This window comes from Mytilus californianus, unplaced genomic scaffold (assembly GCF_021869535.1).
Source record: "Mytilus californianus isolate M0D057914Y unplaced genomic scaffold, xbMytCali1.0.p SCAF_8, whole genome shotgun sequence".
Classification (NCBI taxonomy): Eukaryota; Metazoa; Mollusca; class Bivalvia; order Mytilida; family Mytilidae; genus Mytilus; species Mytilus californianus.
In genome coordinates this window covers 2,065,053-2,084,307 of record NW_026262734.1, presented here as the reverse complement: position 1 = coordinate 2,084,307, position 19,255 = coordinate 2,065,053, and the positions used below count along the sequence as shown (strand labels likewise).

General features: G+C 32.5%; 1 protein-coding gene across 1 annotated transcript; it reads right to left on the bottom strand.

Annotated features, from left to right (window-relative positions):
• Positions 1-275: 275 nt before the first annotated feature.
• Positions 276-18,474, bottom strand: LOC127711157 (cell adhesion molecule DSCAM-like). Its single transcript, XM_052217107.1, has 12 exons — positions 18,381-18,474; positions 14,883-14,942; positions 13,552-13,845; positions 12,501-12,782; positions 11,345-11,605; positions 10,509-10,814; positions 7,625-7,957; positions 6,337-6,612; positions 4,833-4,940; positions 4,027-4,060; positions 3,302-3,342; positions 276-833 (listed from the first exon to the last, which is right to left on the bottom strand). Exons 1-12 carry the CDS (start codon positions 18,391-18,393, stop codon positions 604-606), a joined length of 2,238 nt encoding a protein of 745 aa, XP_052073067.1. The 5' UTR covers positions 18,394-18,474; the 3' UTR covers positions 276-603.
• Positions 18,475-19,255: the final 781 nt, after the last annotated feature.

The window sequence follows — 19,255 nt, the reverse complement described above, 5'->3', positions numbered from 1 at the left end:
AGTCTATACCAATACACGAACATTTGTTTAAATAAATAAATATACAGTGGATATCTCCCAAGTTCTGAAAGAACAGCTATATTCGTAGACAGCTTTGATACACCAAGAATAAATTTACCAAACTTAATATTAAGTTATTAAAAGGTTTATTCTTTAAATATCTCAAAAAGAGAAAGTTTTGTTTTTCTTTTATGTGTTATGTTAATAACACTCAATTTTTACATCCATGCAAAACGATGTGTTTAATACAGTGATCAAATATATGAAAAAATGTTTTAACACAAGTTTGCACTTTTCATATCTCTGTATATCCTAAAACAGGCTTTCATTCCTTTCTTAGTAACTTTCTCTTCTTTTTATATTTCTCAGTATCTTCCATAACGAGAAACTATATATTTATATTGTTTAACACATTCTATATAACTAGAGCCAACATGGCAATTATTATCTAAAAGCCTTTCGCTGTTATAAAAGATCATTTTTTAAATGCACCGAAATATCAATATCAGGTACCTATATATTCGTTGTTAAAACATCTTTTCAAAATATTTTACATTTAATTAGAACTTGACTATAGTAACTGAAATATACATGATATATGTGTCATAGTTCTGTCGACACGACCTTTGTACTTCTGTTTGCCATATATGAGACCTTCTGACTCATGGATATTCTTTTCCGTCGATCTATTGATGAGTATCCTTCACAACTCTCACCGAACGCACCCTGTAGCACGTTAATACCGAACGCACCCTGTAGCACGTTAACATTGATGTTGTTTTCAGCAGGAGGTATAATGTTTATTTCCGGTATATTGTTGTCATTAACAACGCCTAAGAAAAAAAATAATCAGATATAACCATAAAAAATGTATCGCAAAATATTCTAACGGACCAATCCGATTCAAGTATTTGTAGATATACACATCATATAAGAATTATGTATTAATAGATACTCGTCCAGACAAACGAAATAACTAAACATGATTCACATTTTATATCATACATAAAAATTATACTGCACTAGATGAGAATTTCGACAATTGACGTCCCTTCAGGAATCCACGATGCCAAAATAATGTTAAAACTTAAAACTTAAAACTTATGCACACTTAGAAGGGTTAATAAAACCATGAGGACCAAATGTAAAGGAAAACCCGAACAAGGAAGTATTCAACCAGGCGGAGGAGGAGGAGGTGCATTGGGAGGTGGATGAGCAGGAGGAGGAAGACGACCGACGACGAGGAGGAAGAAAATGGATTGTTGTTTTACGTCCAACGGTAAATATTACATGTATATTTGAGCGAGAACAAGGTTTTCGATATCACAAACTAGTCAAAACATTTACTAAATTTTATCATCGGTATAAGGACATCATTCGTAAATATAGCTCAACATGCAGACTTCTTATACGTTCAGGTTTTTCACATCCATTTTTTTATGGAAATATTCTTTATAAAGCACAAAAATGTCAGTATTCACCTCTGAAACTAACAAAACCTTTAAATAGACTTATTAAGAAGGGATATAGTTACGATACTGTTGTCAGGTCATTAAAGGTTGCATATTTTGGCGTTAATATTGATTCACTTATAGGGTCTTTGCATCGGCACTAAACACATTTATTTAAAAACCAGTTGTTGGCATGACACGGGTTATGTTCTTCTCATATATGTTATGATGGTATGATACTAAACCCCTAACGGGAAGGATTGTGCCTGATATCCATATGATGAAGACATAATCTTTCAATCAGTTTAATTGAAGTCTGGAGCTGGCATGTCAGTTAACTGCTAGTAGTCTGTTGTTATTTATGTATTATTGTCATTTTGTTTATTTTCTTTGGTTACATCTTCTGACATCAGACTCGGACTTCTCTTGAACTGAATTTTAATGTGCGTATTGTTATGCGTTTACTTTTCTACATTGGCTAGAGGTATAGGGGGACGGTTGAGATCTCATAAACATGTTTAACCCCGCCGCATTTTTGCGCCTGTCCCAAGTCAGGAGCCTCTAGCCTTTGTTAGTCTTGTATTATTTTTAATTTTAGTTTCTTGTGTACAATTTGGAGTTTAGTATGGCGTTCATTATCACTGAACTAGTATATATATTTGTTTAGGGGACAGCTGAAGGACGCCTCCGGGTGCGGGAATTTCTCGCTGCATTGAAGACCTGTTGGTGGCCTTCTGCTGTTGTCTGTTCTGTGGTCGGGTTGTTGTCTCTTTGACACATTCCCCATTTCCATTCTCAATTTTATAATGTGATGCGAGTATTGACCCTATGCTGAAGATAAGTCACCGTACATAGACACATTATTATGATTCCGAGTCGATCTGCCTTTGCTCTTACCCTCTAACCGCTAGCCCGAAGGAGAAGCAGCAAATACCAATTATAAAGTATTTGGTTGAGAACCACCCAGGGATCGAACCCCTGACATCCTGCACTCGAGGCAAGCACGCTACCCATTGACGAATTGGGCAAGCACGATATCGCGTGTTTAAGCATTTTCTTTTGTGCCAAATTGACAAATATGAAAACAAGCATTCTTGAGTTTCAAAAAGAAAGACTTAGTACATGTTGTCCAAATACATCTATTGACTAATAATTGATTGCAAAATAATTGTATTATTATAATTACAGTTCTGTTATTTTAAATCTATTTTTAGTATCTGTTATTTCAAACTTACAGTTTTTATGAAAGTATATAACGGGCCCGAGACTGTACATAAATATTTCAAGTCTATCGTCGAACTAAGCATATTGGGAAGACAAACATTTAACTTTAGTCTTGATGAAATTTTGGTTCAAACATTCATTACAATGGAAATACCACTCTTAAAATGTGTTGCATTCAAAGTGCTTTTTTATTTCATCAGGAACACTCAAGGCCAAAATCGTTAAATTCAAAGATGTATAATTGTATAAATACGCGTACGTGAACCTACGATAAAAAAAAGAACCCAAAGAAAAAAAGAGCCAAATCCATTTACGGCCTGAGGCAGTTGGAACCTTAGTGTCTTTTCAAATTTGGGAATGTAGAATATACGAAAGGGGATGTTAGAGATCATGACAGTACCGGAGCTCTTACTACTTGGCTGACAATGTTCTCCACCAGAGGTATCGACCGAGAGCTAATAAATGAAAATTACACTTTATATAATAAATTTTTAACTTTCATCATAGTATGATATTAAATATTTCAAATAACAGGGAATACAAACTGACTTTTCTTGTTTTATTGTTACTGTTATGTTGCTGTCTAATTGTCGTATACCCATATGAGTCATACTTTTGTATATTACCGTTGTCTTCCGCTAACTGTTGATCTTGATTTATATCAATGCTGAAAAAAATGTGAATTTGGTCAATTCAACATAAATAACTAAAGATGAAATTTCGTGTTGTAAAGTGTTGTAACGTTTAGTAACGTGTTTGCAAGTGTTGTAACGTATTGTAAAGTGTTATAACGTGTTGTAAAATGTTATAACGTGTTGTAAAGCATTGTTCTCTCATAATATATCAAACGTGAAAAACTAGAAAAGTACGATTGTGTCATAGATTTTATTTTATCGTTCTCTAATCAGTAATAAGGAATGCCGTTTGCTTTTCAATGATACAAGTTAGTTTCAGTTCATAGGAAAGGTCATACATTGTTTTACACACGAAGAATAAATCGTGTTTTTTATGTCTTATTTGAGTTTTTGTTGCGGTTATTTCGGTCAATTTGCTTAATTCTTTTTTTTGTTGCCTTGGGTATTTATATAAAAATGATTGCCTCATAAGCCGCAAATCGGAAATTTCCGCGTGCCTTATTTTCGCTATATTCATGATAAACATTTTAACACGAAATTGAAGTACCCTACGTAAACATTTCACTGTTGATTTGAATCGATTGCACAAAGTCATGCGACGTGAATAACAAAAACAACGAAGATTTAACTACCCTATCAAAAAAGCCCAAACCGCAATCAAAACTCGACGCGAAAATAGCCCGATTTACTTAACAGAATACATATATTAATCATACTCATGGTTGTTAGCTTTCATTCTTTTCTTTTTCTCTGAAAAATATAAAAAATGTTCATATATAATGTCCTTTTTAGTATTCGTAGTTTCTGTCTAATTTCAAATATCTCTTTGTACCTATGTCTACTTCGTATACTTTGACACAGTAAATAGTTCAATAGTTCAATATCAATTGTATATGTTTAGAAATGAAGACATGCACTATTTCTCATACCAGAAGTGATAGGCTACTGACGATGATGGTTGACAATGCAAATGCCAAATGGATAGGCACCAACTACTGCATTCTCTAGCCCCCACCCCAAGGTCCAATACACATTTTCTTTGTAGCCAATATAGTAAGAGTTTATTTATAATTTGTCAGCAAGGTGCATTCAATATTAAAAACAGGTAGTAAGCAAGTATGTTTTTATCCAATGGTATGGTCAAGATGTTTCTTATATTATATATTCCCTAGAAAATATTGTTGTTTTGATATGGCATTGTAAGAAATAATGCATACAATTGTCACACTGAATTTGCATATTCTACAGGTATGTAAGTCGTTTGGTTTTTTGCGTCTTTAAGATAGATTGTTGTCGTCCACATTCCTTTTACTTCATAGTCGTTTATATAAAAAGGATATAGCAATTAGTAAGATATTGAATAGTACAACAGACAACACAACCACAAAGATTCGGCGCCTTCGAAAGATAGACACCAACAACGAACAACACATTCGTCTTAGTTTTGTTATACAATTTGATCATATATGTACTTTAAATACTCATTGAATCAAGTACATTGATTTGTTTAAGATGTAAATACCTATTATAGAATAGCACCAGAAACATCCAAACACTCCACTGATGCAGAACATAATCACTGTAAATACACTGGTCCCATAAATCACCGCCGAATGCTGGATTTCCTTATCTATAACATCATTGATAAACAATATAATATAATATAAGTATTTAGAAAAGCGGAAGAACACGGTAACGTTTAAAAGTACATTTTTAAACCAAAATTTTGGTGTATAAAAGTGAAAAATTATTTCTGAACTCTTTCTTAGTTACTCATGTAAACTTTGTTGATATTTGAGTGTGCAACAAATAACTGGTGTTTGATTTCTTTTTTTTTTTTTTTTTTTTGGGGGGGGGGGGGGTGGGGGGGGGGTGCTTTAATTAAACATTTAGACTTGTGTAACCACAAACTCAATGTTAACCTTCATCAACTACCAACTTCTGAGATAATTCCTTATTTTACAGTGTGAGTCATTTGAGGTATGATATTTTGATATTTTTAAAAAGTGTGTATGATGTAGCCGGTTAAGTGTTTTGTCCATTATAGAATTTGTTGTTAAAGGCAAATGTTCGATACTCTCAGTTAATAAACTCCTCACATAGACTAGGGGCAAATAAGAGCTGTCAGCAAAAACTTCAAAGTGCTTTCATCTTGCACCACGATCAAGTCAGTTATACTTACGTTTACTTCACCGGTTCTTCTGTATTTTTTCTAAATTACCTTCAAACATTTCTAAATACATATGCAAATTGTCATTGAATTATATTAAACTAGCAAAATTTCCGCACATATTGAAATAAGTCACTATCATCATGCAACAAAACATGTTATTACAGGAAAGTATGGTCACGGGGCGACATATAGTGAAGACATATCGTATAGACACCTGTCTAATGTCGATAACAGTAAACTGCACTCTAGACGCATTTGGTTGGTGTAATTGATATGCTTAAGGAATAACTGTACTGTGTTTGAAGAGTTGTAACATCGATTTGGAATTTGACGGTCACAAATACAGTTTTACTGGCGACGCCATGCAATATTGGTATAATGTTAATAATACAACATTTGAATAATCCTGCACGTGTCGTTTGCGATTGCGCAACATCGTTGCCAATGACTCCGACCGTCAATCGTAGAGTTAACGACAGACATAATCCAATCAAAAGAGGAGTTACATATCACATTGCATTCGAATCTCTCATTGACATTTATATCCATTAATTCAGCATTGTATTCTAAAATAAATTGGACAGTGGAAATGGTGCGACAACATATACCACGTAGATACCTCATACCATCGGAGTTCTGCTATTATATTAAAAACTGTTCACCATTATAATTGGTGGCAAACGCAACGTTACAACAAATAATTAGGGGCATACCTTAAACTGTCGGACAAATACATAGACCATCAGAGGCAGACTCTGCTCGTTTATTAACAGACATTTACGTGATAACAGGTTTGCAAGTTGTTTAAGCTATTAAGCGTAATTCGATTTAAAGTAAAACATAATGTCTTTACCTTCCGTAGGAACCGTTTGTTCTTTTGTGGAGCTACTGTTTCCCATCTTGTTCAATGCTTTCATTCTTACCAAATAGTCAGTATTCGGATCTGCTATAAAGGTCGTGCTTAGATGGTTTTCCTTAATGTGTATCCTATCCCACTTTGTTTCCGTCACTTTTCGATATTCGACCTCATACGTTGTTTCATAACCTCCATCAAAAACTGATTCCCATTTAACAAGAATGCCATTGGATGTTCTCTTAACAGTGGTTATATGTGGCATCCTCGGAGGGCCTATAGGAGAAACAGAAAACAATGTGTTGTCTCTTACACGTTCCACTTAAAACGCCGGAATAAACGGGTAATGCTTTATTTAAGCTAAGGATCTTTGTATGATTTGTTCGTCGACAATTTTTTACTGGTTTTTAGTTGAATCTCAATGTTAACAATTATTAGTAGATGGTATGCACTTTATTGGCTTTCAAATATTCGATTTGAGTGTTCCTGGTAAAGGTTAATCAAGAAAAGCGCATTTATTCACAGCCTGGAAATTGTAGGAGTTGAGTGGAAAAATGCTTCATATCGCATTGGTGTTTATCAATTGTAATAGAGGTTGAATACCAGTCAATTTATATCAATTCAAGAAAATCGTAAACCTGACTACAATTTCCATTGCTTTAGTAGTTATCTCTGTAATGTTATGAGGAATTGTTTAATTGTCTCTTAGCCGTCTTTCGGGTTTTGGACACTTGAATAACAACATTTGACGACATTGTATCCAACCATTATTTTTTAATATAGTACACTCAAATCAAATACCTGGCAATTTGCACTACACTAGTTTATTATGTAAACCGTTCTCAAAATATAAATTATCGACCTTGACAAACTGTAGGTGATAATGTCATTGAGTTAAAAAATTATGTAAACGCATGGAGAGACAAGTACATTTTGTACATAACAATAGTCATTGTATAGTACATGCAAACATATAATAGAATATTAAGGATATGGGGTATCTATCAATGAAATAAAAACATGCGCAGCAAAAAAAAACACAAAAAGCAAAGGAACAGTGCTTTTATTAATGTTCTTCGTCTTAAATTCACAGTATTTTATATAACGCAAACGACAAAAAAGAAGGTACCAGTATGGTACAATCATGTTATACTGGGAAATATTATATCACAGATATCCGAGGATTGCACACAGTGAAAGGAAGCTTAAGGTTTTACATTGTATGTGCTGATATACTAATCAACCCTTTTCATATTCTGAAAACGCATTCTTTTGTATTATGACATACCTGCATACCGTAGCTGTATGATAAAAGAGCTGAAGCCATATTGGTTTTGTACTGTCACTTTATAGTTTTGAAAATCCTCTGGTTTTGTTTTGTCTATTGTAAGATTACAACGATAACCTTTGGTGTATACTATCTTGTTGTGGAATTGTGCTTTTATTATTAGACTCTTCCGAGGCATTGTTAATCGTTCTGTCTTTAGAACTTCCGAAAGTTCTATGTACCATTTTGTTGACATTATTCTCGAAGATCTCATCACATCAACAAACAGACTCGATGTATTATCGATATAACCAACTTGTTCAGGTTTATTTTGTTTTGTAAACACAGGACTTTCTGGAATAAAAATTATAAAAAAACGTCCTTTAAAGTGAAATCAATTTATGCATACAAAATTTACAACCAATTTTTTTAATCTAATGCTTCATTTGTTTTCATTTGAACATTTAAGGTATAAATTCATTTATAAATGTCCCCAGCTAGTTTTTTATGAACAACTATCACATTATCAGACATTTTTTTAAAGAAAAAAAAAAACAAAATGACTTTTAAAGTTTTAAATTACACAAGTTGATTGAATGTATCCATCACCAGGATACACCCAAAATATTGCTTTTCTTAATTTGTTTTCATCATATTAATACATAAGGTGTGATTTAGGATTACAAATGTCACTGTATGGTATTTTTTGTCCATAACTTTCTCATTATATGGTATTTGTGGAAGAAATAACCATGATGACATAGAAATAGCATATGCTTTTTAATAAAAACAGTACACATATGTTTCATATAGATATATTCATTTAATTACAACCAAATGGTGTTTTTAAGTCGTGCTTAATCAAACACAATATAATTGACTACACTTGGTAACTAGGAGAATATTAATTTACGGACGCCATCACGAGTTGGTTGACCGTTATGGGATAACCGTTTCACAGATGATATCGGATATGTTCCTTATGTCGTAACTACAATACCCTTCCCTTTTCACGAATGTGACCTACCGAATTAGACTATTTACCGGATTTGTAATAACATAAGCGACACGACGGGTGTCACATGTGGAGCAGGATCTGCTTACCCTTCCGGAGTACCTGAGATCAGTCCAGTTTTTGGTGGGGTTCGTGTTGCTTAGTCTTTAGTTTTCTATGTTGTGTCATTTGTCTGTTTGTCTTTTTATTTTTGGCCATGGCGTTGTCAGTTTGTTTTCGATCTATGAGTTTGACTGTCCCTCTGGTATCTTTCGTCCCTCTTTTACAAGGATTTTTGGTAAGATTCGCGGTGCTGATGTCGAAACGTTTCGAGAACAATTGTACAACGTGCTTGATTGAAGGCTCAATATAAAACACATATTATCTAATGAAAAACAATCCACATTTCCAAAAACCTACATGTATGTACCGGTTAATTCCGCCCATACGGACATATTCCTTTTTAGTCATGTAAGAAAAAACTAGCTGCCGATAACTGAGTGGTCCGAAATTTGTTCTTTTTTGTCGGTAGAACATCTTCGAATGAAAGATTTAACAACATACAAAAACATCCATGTGAAAATGGAATTATATTTTCTTTTATCTTATTTAAGTAATGTTTTGTATACGCAATTCAACTGTATTTTATTTTTAGCTTGACCAACGTGAAACAAAGTTCTTACTGTTGCAAATTAAGTTTACCTAGAGACTCGTAGTCGAGGCTAAGTAAACGGATGTTTGCTCCTTTTGTTTATTATTACAGAAATAACATCAATAATTCAGGATTTATTTTAAGGGCATACGATATTAATTCAAATATGTAATAAAAACTATACATCCATATGCTAATTCTAGAGATAAATAAGGTCGAAATTTTAGACATTTACTTATCATTTCGGTTTATTTGATATTTCTATCCATTGGATAGACATACCTAACTTTTTTATTTTAAAAGATAAACACAAATGATGTTTGTAAAAACATTTGGAATATCTTATTTACATAGGTATGCTCTAAATTTGTGCATAACTTTTTGGACAAAATTCATTTATTACTTTTCATAATTTTAGATTTTAGATAAAAACGACATTTTTGTGGTATATTTATCCATTAATGATTTGTTCATAAAAATTGGTACAGATAATCTTCATACATATTCAAGCCATAAAAAGAGGGGTCAATGCACTCGTTTTCAAACTACTGATTAAAATGATTCGAAAATGCATCTTTTCTCAATATTTCACAGTTTGACGTCAGGAAAAATAGCATTCTACATTAGTTACGTGATCATCTCTCCTGTGAATGTAACAAAATCTTTAAATTGACCTGTTGACAAAAATATGAATATTTCAAGAAATTTGAACCATAAAATTTACAGGAATCATTTCATTGGGTATATAAGACTTTGACAACCACTAATGTTGATCATTGAGACGCTTGATTTCTCTTGTCTAATAGTTAATATAAAAAAGAAGATGTGGTATGATTGCCAATGAGACAACTCTCCACAAGAGACCAAATGACACATAAATTAACATCTATAGGTCACCGTATGGCCTTCAACAAACCGCACAGTCAGCTATAAAAGGCCCCGAAATGACAATGTAAAACAATTCAAACGAGAAAACTAACGGCCTAATTTATGTACAAAAAATGAACGAAAAACAAATATGTAACACATAAACAAACGGCAACCACTGAATTACAGGCTTCTGACTTGGGACAGGCACATACATACAGAATGTGGCGGGGGTAAACATGTTAGCGGGATCCCAACCCTCCTCCTAACCTGGGAGTTTTTGGTGTTTGGTTTAATCGTTCAGTTGAATTACTTTGTCATGCAATGTTTTGATAAAAAATAAATCAAATACGAAGTGATTGACAAGATCTAAATAAGTTTTTCTAGTGTACCTTTTATAATGACGTGAATTTTTCCTGTTTGCCATAAACTACCGTCAGTAGAATGTATCCCATTAGAAACATTGCAAACATACACACCACCATTTTCATACGCCTCAGCGGTACCAGTGAAGGATGAAATAGCCAACATCCCATCCTCGGATCCATTTAGATAACGAATAGGTGTGTCAACATCAGACAAATGAATCCATTCTCCAAATGTGAAATTATTTGGATTTCCAGATACCTTGCAACTGACCAATAGGTTTGAGTTGTTCTCGAAGAAAGAAACCGAATAATTTTCGATCACTGGTGCGTCTATAAAATCAAATATACATTAATTTAATAAGACAAGATATAAATGGATATAAATAGAAAAAAAAACGAATTACAGATCATGCTGATGTCGTATTAACGTCAGCGATACGGCAACCAAACGACAAAAATAACAGAAAGTAATCTATTAGCTAAGTTTAACTTAAAGTAATTTCTAACGAATGGTCAAACTATGTTGGTCATAAAGCTTTAATTTTCATTCAAAAATTATTAAGCAACTTCTTTTCTGTGTTATCTTAGAAGAATATAGTAATTCAAAAGTGCAAATTATTTATTTTTTTTGAATTTTTTTTTCTATTGAATTTCAATTCATGCTTAATGGTTGTGATATTAACTTTTTGAAATCATTTGAATAAAAAAAGAGATGTGGTGTGACTGTAAATGTATATACTATCCATTGAAAGAGTAAAGAGCTACACAGCACCATACAAGCTACGATACTATCTTATCTATATATTTATTTACTTATTAGTTGACTATCAATTAAATGCAGTTGCTGCTAATATACTTACAAAGAACATTTATTTCTATAGTATCTCTTGCTTCACCAGCCTCGTTTTCAGCAGTACAAGTAAAGTTGCCATTGTCCATTCGTGTAGTGACATTGAGTTGCATGACCTTTAACGAGTGTTGCAGGTACTTTCCATTATGTTGCCAATTATATCCACTGATGACATTAGTACTACCCTCCCGATCATTGCATCTTAATTCTAAAGGATCTCCTTCCATGGTGGTGTTGTGTGGATATGCTTGTATGGTTATGTTTGGCTTATCTACAATAAAACAGATTTTTCTGTTAAATAAATAATAAGTTACCCATTGGTGGTCTTGGGCTGTTTTCTGTTCTTTGGTCGGGGTAACGGTCTTTTTGACGCATTCCCCGTTTCCATTTTCAATTCTTAACATGCAACTTCGTACATAGTTGGGCCTTTTAAAAAAAAAATATTCGGGCGTCACTGATGAGTCTTTTGTATATGAAACGCAAGTCTGACGTACCCAATTTTAATCCTGGTATCTATGAAGACGCTATGTACAGTTTGACACATTCAAAGCGGATGTTCAAGACAAATGAACAGAAATAAAAAGCCTTTACTACACCAGAAAAAAAATATACAGTCAAAAACTCAATAGATGTAATGCGTTTTTTTTTTAGCTTTTAATTATTGTTTCTTGAATTAGAATATTTTATTTAATATGACTGCAAGTTAAATTATTATGAATTTTAATATCAGTCATGATTTCGGTTAAATACCAAATTTGAAGGCATTTTCTTTAAAGAAAAGTTTAATTTATAGATGTTCTGTTACGTTTGCAAGCAAGGTAAATATTGCATTTCAAAACAGTATTTTTCTCTTTCGTTTGAATAGTGATGATTTGGAAGTATTAGACGTTAAATATAAAAAAAAAAAAAAACAACATTCTATCTCAAAAGAGATATAACAATTTTGTTAGGTATGTCATTGACGCTAGTGATAGGTTGCGACTGATATGTATGACCGTTTCATCAAAATTTACTCTCATGTGACGCTTTGTAAGACTGTTTAACAACACTGCACGACACTTAATGACGAATCATCGACTGCCACAATCTTTTTTTCGAATACCACATATATTTGTTGACATTTTCATAAAAAGAATATTTTCACTTCCCTAATGTGAAATACTTGCATCGAATATTGAGTTGGACTGTATAGGATAAAACCTGTTCATCACAACTCATTACAAGGCATGTAAAGTTTCTGCCATCATCATTATGATCTGGTTCCAGTTGAAGTTTTACGGAACCAGGACCACCTTTTGCCATTTTCCTTCTTTTGTCGTCTTCTATTATTAGAGTTTCTTCTGGTTCGCCACTAGTCACCGTACAAGTTATGGACATATTTTGTCCTATCACACCAATAACACTTTGTGGTTCTGTTTCTTCTATGATTCGTATGTTTGAAGGATCTACTACATGTACAGAAAGTATAATGAACGACGCAGAGCGTATATTAGATAATCTTAGATGTCTTTATATAATTAAATGATGAATGTCAAAATTACTGTTCATTCTTTAAATTCTTTATTTCCATTTATCTGCATATGTAATATACATATTTTAAAAACAGCAATATTCTAATAAAAGATATGATGGATTGTGTTTAAAACTACAGAAGCAAATATAACATACATATTAGGACGAGTTCATGCTCGTGTGACATAAATATAAACCATGTTTTGTACTAGGCCGACTCTCTGAGGTGGATGTTTTACTTGTTAGTTCACAAAGTAACAGTAGGCCGACTTTCTGAAGCGGATCTTTTACTTGCTAGTTCACAAAGTAACAGTCCACGTGAAGATATGTCTCCATACCCAGACCTATAATAATAACGACTTTAAGCCGACTAGTATTTTCTCTTACTCCTCAATGCAACATGAGAATAGAAGCAACCACCAATTGTCAGGTCTTCGGTTTTATCCGACTCGAGATCAAAGCCCCGACCTCCAACTCTATAGATGATTTCCTATATTTGTGTTGGCATTTATACACCCCTTTTAGTAAGCTGCACTTGCGGTTCTTTTGATGCCATTAAAAGAATATACATTTCAAGGCTAAATTAAAATTATTTCTTTCAATTAATGCACTCTAACATGACGTTTTTGTATTTATATTGTGTTTCTACAGACCCAGTAAAAAAAGATTCAAATTAAGGAAAAATAAACATTTCAATTAACTTACTTCTTTCATTTAAAACTATATCATACGTCTCTAGTTGTGAATAGTTATATCCAGTACAACGATAAGTCTGAAAGTCAGACCTCGAAACGTTTTTGATTATCAAACTGTAATCCTCAGATACAGACAACCTTTTAGCGATCTGCAGCTTAGCGTTCACTTTTCTCTTGATAGCATACGTAGTTGAATTTCTTGTCCCAATACCAGCAGCCCATATGTCGACAGTTTGGAATAGACATTTGAAGGTGGCGGTTTTCCCAATCTTTGCATATGATATACAGTTTGTTGATAGTGATACTAAAAGAAAAAAAAGTCTTGATATCATCAGACACATTTTTGAGTATATCATTTTAAAACTAAGAAGATGAGATATGATTGCAAATGAGACAACTATTCACAAGAGACGTAGATGTCAGCAGTTATAAGTCACAGTCTCTACGGTGGCTCATGCGATTTCTTAGAGGAGATGAAACCAAATAAAGAAATTTCGAAGAATGAGAGGTGTAAAATTCAATATATTAATATTTAATATTAGTAAAGATCCGAAAATACTAAATCTATTTCATTTAGAAGAATAGCGGTAGTATAGGTAGAATTAGTCATATTAATGTAGTAGTAATAGTAGTAGTAGTGAAAATATTGAAAATAGTATAACTATTATAAGTAGAAAACTATTCGGTGACTGTAGAAGTTCAAAAAGTAGTAGTAGTAGTAGTAGAAGTGATATTAGTATGATTTTTTTTTATTAGAAGCAGAATAGTTGTAGCAGTTAAGGTTTCTGTAGTAGTATTTCAAAAAGTAGTAACAGTTAAGGTTGCCATAGTAACATTTCAAGAAGAAGTATCAGTAAAGGTTGTCATAGTGACATTTCAAAACGTTAGAGCAGTAAAGAAGTAGCAGCAGCAGTTTTAGTACTGAATTATTAAATAGTTTTGCATTCGTCGTGTCCGGACCTTTTATAGCTTACTATGCGGTATGGATTTTGCTCATTGTTGAAGACCGTACAATGACTTGTAGTTGTTAACTTCTACGTCATTTGGTCTCTAGTGGAAAGCTGTTTCAATGCAAACAAACCACATCTTCTTATTTTTATATAGTAGTAGAATAAAATCTCGCTGAAGCATGTTCCATTTGTCATGTGTATGATCTGGATAGCGTGAATATGAGAAAAATAAAACAGAAATTTCAAAAATTGATTGCAATATTAAAACCGTTTACATCCTACGGTAAGAGTTAAGACGTTAAAAAGGTTAAATACGCTTGGTTATTTCATAATTATAGAGTATAGTATAGAACAAACGTAGAAAATGGCATAATTAATTATTGTCTACAACCTGTTTGTACTATTACACTAACAATAACCACTAGACTGATCATCCTTCCAGTGAAAATAACTGCAAATAAATCTAAAACATTATGTTATACTGCTCATATTGTAATTGAATGTTTAACCTAAACCATTATGGTATAAAGTATACAGATTACATTATAATTGATAACTAACTTATAACAAAACATCAATGAATTGCTTGTACTTTAAAATAGTTCTTTCTTTATGAAAACCATACGTATGTATTACGTATTATTCGAATCATGTTTGAATAGATGAAGGTTGGTTAATATTAATCAACCAGAATCCATTGACAGACATAGCCTGTGAAGGCCTATATACAACATCAATTTTATTGTTCCTGTTCTTCCTGTTATGCGTGTATATTTTAAGCTTTGAAAAACGTCACATTACAAAACAGATGGTTTGATTAAAACATAGGTATAGGAACTAGTATATAACATTTATCTATTTAGTTTCGGATTTTAAATGTTGAAACTAGAAAGAAACAACTTCGCTGGAATCATGCTAACTGGATCATAAATAATACATGCAAATCTTGCTTTTTATGCCCCACTAAGGGACATTATGATTTTCGGTGTGTGCGTCCGTTCGTTAGTTCGTCCGTTCGTCCGTTCGTCCATTCGTCCGTTCATCCATTCGTCCGTTCGTCCGTCTGTCCCGCTTCAGGTTAAAAGTTTTTGGTCAATTTGATTATTACTGTTCTTCCTGGTATGCGGGGGTATATCTAAAGCTTTGAAAAACAAATTACAAATGTCACATAACAAGACAGTTCGTTTAATTAAAAGCACGGGTATAAGAACTAGTATACAATATTTATTTATTTAGTTTTGGATTTTAAATGTTGAAACTAGAATAAAATAACTATCCTGGAATCATGCTAATTATATCTTAATTAATACATGCCCGTCTTGTTTTTTTATTTTAATATTTCTGATAATAAGAAAACACCACAGACACAATACAAAAGCTAGTCAATTTAATTATGAAACACCTAATCTCACAGCTACAAAGTTTAACATGTCAAATGTAACTTTAACTATTCCAGTTAGGAACTTGGAAGAAATGTCGTCTCTTGATAAAAGCATTGTATATGTCGTGTACATGTTATTATTTTGTATAAGTATAAGTATAAGTAATTACCTGTACAAACATTGTGTACAAGTAATTACCTGTATGATGCCATCATACAAGTTATTCCTTGTACAAATTATTATTCTACGTTGGCCTATTTGATGTTCACAAAAAATCTTTTCCCTTTCAAGAAATAATTTATTACTAAGCCTAAAGGTATTTATTTAACAAATACGTGAGCAAAACTGTTCAGTTTAGTAGGCACAATTGAGGTGTAAAAGTGGAAAACAGAGTAGAAAAGAAATTGCATGATGATATAATTAAATTGTGGGATGACAATAAATCTTCAAATAATTCAGTATTCACACGTGAAAGATACAGAGAGACTATTGGTAATGTAAAGGTAGCCAAAATAAGTTCCAAAAAGTCAGAACAAACATTGAGACCGAAACCGACGATGAAACGGAAACCGATCTGGACACAAACACTGAAACCGACACCAATGTGGAGACACACACTGAAACCAATGTTGCAACTGGTACGAGCACTGCAACTGGTGTTGACACAGACACGAACTTCAAAATAGTACGTGCAAGAAAACGAGCCCTGTCAGGCCAACAAATACAGGCTGATGATATGTTGTCTTCTTCAAAAAGAATATCAAAAGAGTTAAAAATTGGAGAAAATATTTAATACCAGTAAAAAGGGTAGACCGAAGTCCGATGAACTGTATAAATATCAATGGTGTTGTGCTGAATATTGCAGAAAATAGATACAAAATAGGAACAAAAGTTGGAATCATGATTGGTTTTAATTAATGAGTCGAAATCAAATCGAAAAGATTCAGAGAAAGGATTTGACAATATTGGACATACCATTGAACACTGAGGTTAACGTCAGAAAAGCAGTATAATTGCTTTCTTTAAGTGGTGTTAAGGCCATGTTCACTGCAGCTGTCGGGGTGGCTGTAAGACAGGCAAATTCCAGATGTCATGCTTCCTTGTCCTAAATCTTGTACAAACAAATAGTTTATTTGATCTATTATGCTTGACTTTTGTTTGAGTTTCCAATATATGATATCATATATGCAACTTTTTATCATGATTTATGTTTGAAAATAAATGGTAGAAGGGTTTCATTTTGTTTTTCCTTTTAACGACTTAGTCACCTTGCACCAGTAGTCCGTATTTAAGTGACAACAAGCTGTTAAGCTCAATGTGATCAAGGTGTCATGTTAGCTAAGGTTATTACTTTGCGTCCGTCGGTCGTCTGTAACCTTCTAACATTTCAAAATCAATACTAATAAACACTTGAAAAAAGGAAAAACAAACACAATATAAATTTAAAAAAATACATACGATGAATGATTTAATTACTTGTACAATTATCTTTGTACAAGTAATAACTTGTATGATGGCATCGTAAAAGTAATTACTTGTACAAAGTTTTTGTACAAGTAATAACTTGTATGAAATAATAACAAGTACACGACATATATAATGTCAAATTGGCTTTTCTTTATTACATACCACTATATTCCACTTATGTTTGATTTGTGTTGTTGGGTACCCGGATGAAATCGATACATATAAAGGACACCAATGAAAATAATATGTTTGACTTATATTTATTTTCTTAGATTAAAAAGCATTCAGCTTCATTTTAGGGTTTTATATTTTACTTTAGGTAGAGTAATAAATTTTTAAATCACCTATGTAAATTGTTGATATTTTTAAACTAAATATTACTTACCTTTAACTTTTACGTTGATAATATTGATATTAAAAAAATTTTGTATAATAAAAATTGTTTAATGTTTCAAATCATCATATTCTGAATATATATATATTAACTGTCGTAAATAAAAGACTCGTTTAAAATTACAAATAAATGCCTTCACTTGCGGCTCTACGACAAAAAAAAATGTTTAAAAAAGAGCATGAATCAATAGGAAGCAATTTGGGAGTAATGTTTTCAAATAAGTATAAATAATATGAATTTGTAGGTTTTTATCATATATAGATATAAGAAGATGTGGTATGAGTGCCAATGAGACAACTCTCCATCCAAGTCAAAATTTAAAAAAGTAAACAATTATAGGTCACAGTACGGTCTTCAACACGGAGCCTTGGCTCACACCGAACAGTAAGCTATAAAGGGCCCCAAAAAATTACTAGTGTAAAACCATTCAAACGGGAAAACCAACATACTTGTAAATATTTTAAGGCTTCTAGAACAATATTTCCAAACATAACCGTCCATAAGAAGAAGGTGAACTTGTATTAAGTAGAGTGTCAAAAGATACAGATTGACAAACATACAAGACAGCTGATAGCCAATAATGATTGATGTTATGCATAAATGAAAATAAATATGTACAAATAATTTAAAAATTAAAATGAATTACCTGACACTTTCATTTGATTCTGTTGTCATTTTTAAATACATTTGAATATTTCCTTTTCCTGTGTATTGATGATGTCATGTATTTTCCGTTGGATATATTACTATTTCTATTTAATATTTCCGTATATAAACTGATTCAATGTGAATTATTCATCATTTGTAGCTGATAATTGACATCATCATGATTAATTTGGTTGATCGGCACAACAATGTAAAACCCCGAGTTACAACTCATAAAAGGAGACATGTGTTGATAAAACAGCAACCCAAAAATAAACCATACCACAAAAGCATTCGTCAACATCTTCATAAGTGCCTATATAATATGTTGTATTTTTAGTTTTCAATGTTATTGTGAAACTACATACTCTAGCGTGAATCAGATGTGGATACTAAAAATCCAAAGATCTGTTAGAGTACATACAATCTAAGTATCTTTCCTTTTGCAATACTAGTAGTATTAAGATATTTACCTTTTCTACCCATTACACAAGAATTCCCAAATTCCAAACTAAAAACGACGATTTGTCCTGCTTTGTGCCATAAAGAATGGCAAACGTGGATAAAAGTATTTTTTATTAGGGAGGGATACATCGTACTGTAAAAAATCTTTCTGATTCAAACAAAAAATTCTCTGAAACAGACATTATCAAGACCCTTGTTTTCCCGATTGACAAAATATTTATTACGTTTGGACGATATGTTTTTCTAGAAAACATCGACATTCAAATGGAACCAACTGTGCTACTTTTCTTGTCGACCTGTTCCTTTATTCATATGAGTCTGACTTTATATAGGAGCTTCTCAAACAATGAAAAGTAGCTAGCATTATCCTTATATAGATGATGACTTTTTGTCCTCTCAGTAAATAATTCA

Bases quoted from the DNA above. Each gene is read 5' to 3' on its own strand.
- LOC127711157 (XM_052217107.1), bottom strand. The intron at 6,613-7,624 runs GTATGTCATAAT...TTTCTCCTATAG, and splicing joins CATACAGCTACGGTATGCAG to GCCCTCCGAGGATGCCACAT. The intron at 3,343-4,026 runs GTATGATTAATA...CATTTTTTTCAG, and splicing joins ATGAAAGCTAACAACCATGA to CATTGATATAAATCAAGATC.